The sequence below is a fragment of the Mus pahari genome, chromosome 9 (genome assembly GCF_900095145.1).
Source record: "Mus pahari chromosome 9, PAHARI_EIJ_v1.1, whole genome shotgun sequence".
NCBI classification, from domain to species: Eukaryota; Metazoa; Chordata; class Mammalia; order Rodentia; family Muridae; genus Mus; species Mus pahari.
Genome location: NC_034598.1, coordinates 89,416,975 through 89,424,537, shown reverse-complemented (window position 1 = coordinate 89,424,537; position 7,563 = coordinate 89,416,975). Strand labels below are relative to the sequence as shown.

Here is a 7,563-nt window from a genome sequence, read left to right as displayed (position 1 = left end):
AGAGGGAGGGAGGGAGGAAAGAAAGAAAGAAAGAAAGAAAGAAAGAAAGAAAGAAAGAAAGAAAGAAAGAAAGAAAGAAAGAAAGAAAGAAAAAACAGGCAAACCCAAGAAAGCTTATGGTAAACCCCACTTTGCTCCCACACGCACTTGGGGAACTATAGCTCCCCTCTCCAGAGCCTGTCACTTTCAGTAGACTTCTGGGAGCCTCCCATAGCCCAAGAGCTGACCTTGGTTGGGCTGGGGGTGGCAGTGGGTGAAGAACCTGACCTCCAGGACTCTGTCAAGGGAAGCAGGACTGAAATAGCTTCTAGATAGGAAGTGCCATAAGGAAGAAGAAGGGGGAGGGGGAGGGGAAGGTCCCTGAGGTGGGGTGGCAAAGAAAGACCCTCTGGGGTATGACATCAGAGTAGAGATCCAGAGAACACAGGCGAGGGGGCACCCACAGTGATCCTCGCCTCACTATTAGGTATCATAGCCCCTCCTCCTTGCTAGATGTGATCTGGGGCACTTGGGGTTCACCTGCTGTAACAGGTGTGTCTGTGATTCACTTCACCACGCTTTCTGTCCCACAGTAGACTTGCCTAGCCAGGGCCTGTCCCCTTGGTCTCACCTTACACCTGCAGTATGCTCCAGCCATCTCTACTTCCTGACCCTCAGCCGGGCACCCTGTGGACTGCGGCTGTATGTGTTGCTTTTCTATTGCTGTGTCAAACCTCCCTGACTAAGGCAACTTGAAGAAGAGAAGGTTTATTTGGGCTGGCAGTGACTGCCGTGGAGACCGCAGGTGGCAGCCATGGTGGCTGGAGCAGCAGCTGAGAGCTCACTCACCCCTTGCACCAGAAACACAAAGTAGGGAGAGGCAACTGGGGGTAGGGGCAAGCAGCTCTCAAAGGCTGCTTCCTGTGGTGTACCTCCTCCAGCAAAGCCTCGCCTCGTAAACTGTCCCCCAGACAGTGTCCTCAGCTGGGGACGACATGTTCAAATACCCGGGACTATGGGGGACAGTTCTCATTCACACCATCACAGTGGCTCACTCCGGTAGGCTGGCTGCTCTTTCTTCTGCCCCTTCCCTGCCTCTAACAGGCTCTTTTTGTGGATTCTAGCTTCTGTCTGCCGCTAAGTTTTTCCAGCTGGAGGCTCTGCAGCGACACTGTGAGATTATCTGTGCAAAAAGCATCAATACTGACAACTGTGTGGATATCTACAGCCACGCCAAGGTAGGTCCCCCTGTGTTGTGTTGCTTGGGATTGAACTCTGGGTCTTAGCCCACATCAGCCAGTTGTTTCTGCTGCTCAGTTATGTCCCCAGCCCGAGGGACTTTCTTTCCTGCTTCAGATCTGCTATGTCCTTGGCCTCGTTTCTTCCTTGGGCACTGGAAGGTAAGCCGGGCAACAGTGGTCTCTTTAAGAGTGTCATTCATTCTTCAGTGACAAGAATCACATCACAGACTCATTCCTCAGGCCTGAACTGGGCTCTCAACTCTGTTCCTAATCAGGCTGTAGCTGATGTCTCTGCTATCCAGTGTGATCTTGAATAGAAGATTTTTAGAATGGTGGGCCTCAAACTGTGGTCTCCAACTCAGCAGCAGGTGCAAGGAATTTATTAGGAAATCCCACCCCAGATCTGTCAAACCAGAAACTTGAGAGGTGGGGGAGGGGAGGGTGTCCCTAGGAAGTCACATCTATCAAGACAAAAATTTGGGGGGAGGGGTGTTCCAGATTCCAGTGTAAGTTCAAGTGTGTGTGTGTTAATTATTTTTCTGTTGCTGATAAAACACCACAACCAAGGTAGTTTATAGAGGGAAGGGCTAATTTGGGCTTTCAGTCCCCGTCGGATAAGAGCCTGTCATGGTCAGGAGGCATAGCAGCTACAGGCAGGCGAGATGGCAGGAGCAGAAAGCCGAAGGCTCACATCTTCAATCAGCGAACATGAAGCAAAGAAAAATGGATTTGAATTGGCGTGAGGCTTTTCATCTCAAAGCCCACCCCCAGTGTCATACTTCCTCCAGCAAGACTATACCATCTAAACCTTTCCAAACAGTGTGCCACCAACTGGGAACCAAGTGTTCCAATGCCCCAAACTATGGGAGACACTCCTCATGCAAACTGTCACTTTCCTTTCCTTCCTGTCTTTGGACACACACACACACACACACACACACACACACACATTCTCATGATATTCTGGTTAGTGTGGACTACACCCAAATCTGGTTCCTAAGGATCTAAGTATGTTTTTTTTTTTTTTTCTTTTTGAGAGAGTCACTATGTAGCTGGAACTCTCCACCCTTCTGCTCTGACCCTGAAGACTGAAATTTTGACCGGGACCCTAGCTAAGCAGTGTTTGCCTTCATCTCAAATGGGTTGTTTTGCATAGTGGCACTGCCCAGAGAGGCCTTCTGTGCTTAGGAAGAGCACCCGTGTCTTCCTCCTCTCCTCCCCTAGCCATGGTCGTTTGAATCGCCCCAGAAAGCTGACCTCCGTGGGGAGCTTTTTCTGTGGCTTTCCACCTTGGCTGAGTCCTGTCTGTATCCTAAGAGTCCTTAGCATGTAACGTCAGCAGCACATGCCCTGAGGTAATAATGAAAACTGATGCCTTGTGAGTCCCAGCAGGGAATACGGGCCAAGAGCACCCATGCCAGGGGAACAGCCTCCCACAATATACCCTTGTGGCCAGGGCCTCTGCTTTGACAAACATCAGCTTCCACTTCCAAGACCCCATCCTGGAGTGGTTCCAGTATTAACATCTGCCATTTGTGATATTTGCATGTGGGAAAGGGCAGGGCCCGGCTGCTTCCTGCCCTGTGTGTACACTACTTCTCTCAGTTATGGACGGTGCAGCCTCAACAGATGATCCCCAGCCACTGGGATTCTTGTACTGACAGATTGGGCTGCGGATTGACTGTAGAGCAATAAGAAGCAGGGAAACACCAGTTGCTACAGACACTTAGAGTAAACAGCCAAGTTCCAAATGTTCACGAGGACCTCCGCAGCATCCTCTGTGCTTCAGGGAAGTACTTGAGAGAGCTATGGCATTTAGACAGATGAGAAACCTGGCCCGTCGGTGCACGGGTGAGCATCTCTTCTTAGCATCTCTTAGCATCATCTTAGCATCTCTTCTTCCCAGAAGCTGTCTCGGCTGCTCAGGGTTGAGCCTCTGATGGCCCTTTCAAGCTGTCTGTGTCTGAAAAAGAGGACAAGCTGGTTCATCAAATACAGTAAGGCTCAGTCATAGTACCAGTATTGTGAGGGAAAGAACACAGGAGTGTCCTCCTCTAGGGTTTATTGACCTATGTTTTTCATGACTAGGACTGTACTCATCAGAATGTAATAAAGAAATCTGTAAGACATTCTAGGCCTAGTGGCTCATTCCTGTAATCCCAACACTCCAGAGGCAGAGGCAGGAAGATCAGAAGGTCGAGACAATCCTCAGCCAAGGAGAAAGTTGGAATTCAGCCAAGTATGTGAGACCCTCCCTCTTAGAAAAGAAATTAGTAAGGCTTGATCTCTGCATTTGAAAATGTAACCGGACAATAAGAAGCGAGCGTGTTCGGCAAAGGTGCAGATAATTATCAGCAACCCTGCAGGCAATACTGCAGGCTTGGGAGGAGAGATGGTTTGTTTTCATGTTTTATTTTGTTTGCCCCTACCTGATTCTACCTCTAGTGCAGAAACAATCATGCACAAGCCAAAAACCAACAGTGTGGCTGTATTCTAATAAAGCTTTATTTATAAAACAAATTGTGAGTTAAATGTAACGGTGGGGTAGGGGGTGGGGGAACTGTAGTCTATAAGCCTCTGTCTAGGAGATGAGGGGTGAGTTTCAGTCCCGTGTGGGTCTGTTGTGTGGAGATGACAAGCGGGTGCTGATATAGAGCCACATTCAGCTAATGTTAGCAGATACAACAAATATAAGTATGCTGTATTACTTTTCATTTATACTAACTCATGTGGCATGACATTCATCTACAAAGCAAGCTCCAAGGGCCACTCTGAGCCTCAGTTTCCCGATCTGTATTTATTGCAGTAAATATTATTTGGGGGTTTCTACCACACCTGAGACTTAGTTTCCAAATAAAAGACACAAAGCATTTATATTTATAATAAGCCTTAAAACACGACAGTTGGGCAGATATCAGTCCTCTCCGCTAGCTTGTCTGCTTCCCTGTCGGTAATCCTGAGACATCACTCAGTGCTCTTACCCCAACAGGCTGATCCTCATGATCCACCTACCCCATGGTGCCTTCCTCCTTCCTCTTCTTCTCCTGTGGTCTCTCCTCAGACCCCAACCCCCCCCCCAACCAAAGCCCCACCTACCTCTCTTCTGCCCAGCTATAGGCTGTAGGCATCTTTATCAACCAATAGTTTTACATTAAGGAGTAAGATTTTCACAACACAGGCTAGCATGTGTGAGAGTTCACTAAGGCAGCTAGACCTTGAGATACAGAATTTAGCATTGTTATACATAGCAATAGACCAAACCTCAAAGACGAGGCCCTGTACTCTGATGCCCAAGAGCAGGACTCACGTTGAAGGGGTGAGCTCCGCGCCGACATCTCTCCCAGCCTGAATTCTGCGCCTGTCCGTGAAGGTATCTGACAGGACCCCAAGTCTCTGGCTGTAGGTACTTCAGCTGCTCAGTTTCCTTGAAGACCACAGAGTCCTAAACAGTGGTCCTAGGCTACGTCACTCACCCGTTCTGAAGCTTTAAAAGGTGATTAGGTTTGCACAAGGCCAGAGGTGAAAGAAGGGACTTCGGGCCTTGGAGTGGGAGCCGCAAAACCACAGCCTGGGGATAGGAGGATGGGACGGATGAAGCATCAGGCGGCTGCAGCGGAGCGGATGTCCGCCATCTTAACCTCAGTAACCACCTGCTTCCTTTCCCTCTCCCCGCAGTTCCTTGGGGTGACGGAGCTCTCGGCGTACTGTGAAGGTTACTTTCTTAAAAATATGATGGTCCTCATTGAAAATGAAGCCTTCAAGCAGCTCCTGTATGACAAAAATGGCGAAGGGGCGGGCCAGGATGTGCTTCTGGACTTGCAGAGGACGTTGGCCATTAGGATTCAGTCCATCCACCTGTCGTCTTCCAAGGGTTCTGTGGTATGAGATGCCCCCTGAGGCAATGGTTCCCAGGAGCAAGGTTTCTGGTTCCCTCCTGCGTTGGCGCCACAAAAACACACAAATTGTTCCTGGTGTCTGTCTGTACTGGGCCAAGGAGCTGCCTCCACTGCCTCAGCTACTCTCCAGTCAGTGAACTTGGCTTCCGTGTGCTCCTGAGTGAAGAGCCAACCATGCGTCTGCAGGTTAGATTGTAGCAGAGGCCAGAACCTGCAGGCCAACTCGCAGCAGCCAAGCCCCCTCCAGTGCCCCAGAGCCATGGGCACCTGCTGCCAAGGACCATGATCTAACAGACGGACCAAGGTTTAAAGATCCCTCTGCTTCCTGGTGGACTGATGAAAACCTTAGTAGTATGACCTTGAAAAGCATCACATTACCCATGAATGACCTTGGAGGCTGTACTTGTTTAGGCATCAGTCCTGGTGGCTAGTTGTTGATGCCGTTGCCCGGAATGAGGAAGTCACATGGCCAATTTTTAGGGGTGGGAACTTTTTAAAAAAATGTTCATGTCTAGCAAACACAGAGCAGTCTTGTAGTTTCGAATATATTTCTAAAAGCTTAACAGTTCATTTTCGACTGAATTGTATTTAGGGAATCTGTGCTTGGGGTTCTTTTCATTTTTTTTTTTTTAGACAGTGAGTTGCAGGTCCGTGCTGTGTGAACTTGCATCCGACAAATTCCTGCTCATACTATACAAGGTCACATATTCCTGCCTTAGTGATTCGATCATGGTTCCACAAAAGAGGTGCACTGCCAATTATCTCTAATTATCTCGAATCCAATAGTTGACAATAACCTGCATGCTGATTGTGATCTGGGGGTGAGACTAGGGCACCCCCACATAACAAAACATGCATTTGCATGGACCAAACCTGTACAACATCATGTTTGTGCTTTGTTTTCTTTTGCCAAAGTGAGATATGTTCTCTCGCTTCTTGCTAAAAGCCCATTTGGTGAAACAAACATATCTGTTCCTTTTCCTGATCATGAATGGCTCTGGGGTACTTTTACAGAACCTGTTCATCTCTGATAACTGAGTGGGGGTGGGGGAGCACGTCAGAGAATCTACTATTAATCTCAGAGCTTTATCTGTATTCTCAGAAGATGTTCATAGTTTGTTACTAGCCAGAGAGTATGAATATGTTAGATTATTTTTAAAGATGAAAAGTGTAATATAGGCTTGACACTCTGGATTCTGAGAGTGTGCAGTCTACAATTATCTATGATGAAAGTTTATATTGACAGGGTTATGTTTACTCTGCCATATAATATATATACATAGATGTATATATATATGCAAAAGAGATTGGTTAAAGTGCCACAATACTCCAAATAATTCTTGAGTTGCGGCCCTCTTTTTCTTTCCTCGTTCTTTATTTTTAATCCTAGATGCATTAATGTAAAAGCTAGGAGAATGGCTTCTGTCTTTTGGGATGGCCAAGTTTTGTTGATAACCCCGTTTCCTAGCATGATTTTGGGAAGTTGCGCCAAACCCTAGAGTCTACAGGAACTTGTATCCTCCGCCTGTTATCCTACTCCCTCAACACCTGTCAAGGCCCCACGTCAAGTCTCGTTTCATGGGCGTGGTGTGCAAGGTACCCAGTCTGCGTCTGTCTGCAGCATCAACTCCTTTGTGATGCAGGTCCCCGAGGCCTCTCTCTTCCATGTAGTCATCCATGAGCCTACCCAGCCCTACCATCAAATGAGGATGGGAGCAACTGCTTGAGGTGACAACCAAGTCACAGACACACAAGGGTGACACACTGTCGCTTGCCTTCAGGGATGCTGCTCTCTAACCCAGCTGGTTCTCTGTGGATGTGGAACGCACTCTGCACCTCCAGGTGTTGATCTGTACATTGATAACTCCCGCCTAGACCTCTGTTCAGTTTGGTGTGCTTTCTCTGCCATTAAAAGAAATTATTTCCCACAGTTTGCATCCTCTTTATGGTACACAGGAGTGCTTCCTCTCTTGGCTCATGCCTGGGCTCCCTCTGCTAAGAGATTGGAATGCAGCTCTACAGAAAATGTAGAGGATAGGAATGGTACCACAGAGAAGATGGAGAGGATGAGATGCATGCTGAGCAGGGTGGAAGGGTCTATACACACATCTGAGTGATTCTCCAGGTTTCCTTTCCATAGGTACATCTGCCTTGGCCTCTGCAGTGGTACCTCTTGTCTACAGTGGAGATCTTGCCGGTGGGAGCCCTGTTCTGGCTGTTCTTAGTGTACTGTGGTGACACTTTGGGGAATAGAGGTTAAGAAAATTACAAGTCTTGGGCCATCAAGATGGCTCAGTGGCTAGCCCAGAGTGGTGGTACATGCCTTTAATTCCAGCCCTTGGGAAACAGAGGCAGGTGGGTCTCTGAGTTTGAGGCCAAGTCTACATAGTTCTAGGACAGCTGAAACTACATCATGCAGAGACCTATCATTTTAAAAAATGGCTCAG

The 7,563-nt window shown here is 48.0% G+C and overlaps 1 protein-coding gene across 1 annotated transcript in view; it reads left to right on the top strand.

The window, feature by feature from the left end:
• The window catches only part of Btbd11 (BTB domain containing 11), a 278,823-nt gene extending 271,777 nt beyond the window's left edge, over nt 1-7,046 (top strand). The window contains exons 16-17 of the mRNA XM_021204847.1: nt 1,104-1,217; nt 4,896-7,046. Of these exons, the coding sequence (XP_021060506.1) occupies nt 1,104-1,217; nt 4,896-5,105 (324 nt within the window). The 3' untranslated portion in view covers nt 5,106-7,046. The remainder of the gene's footprint in view (nt 1-1,103; nt 1,218-4,895) is intronic.
• Nucleotides 7,047-7,563: the final 517 nt, after the last annotated feature.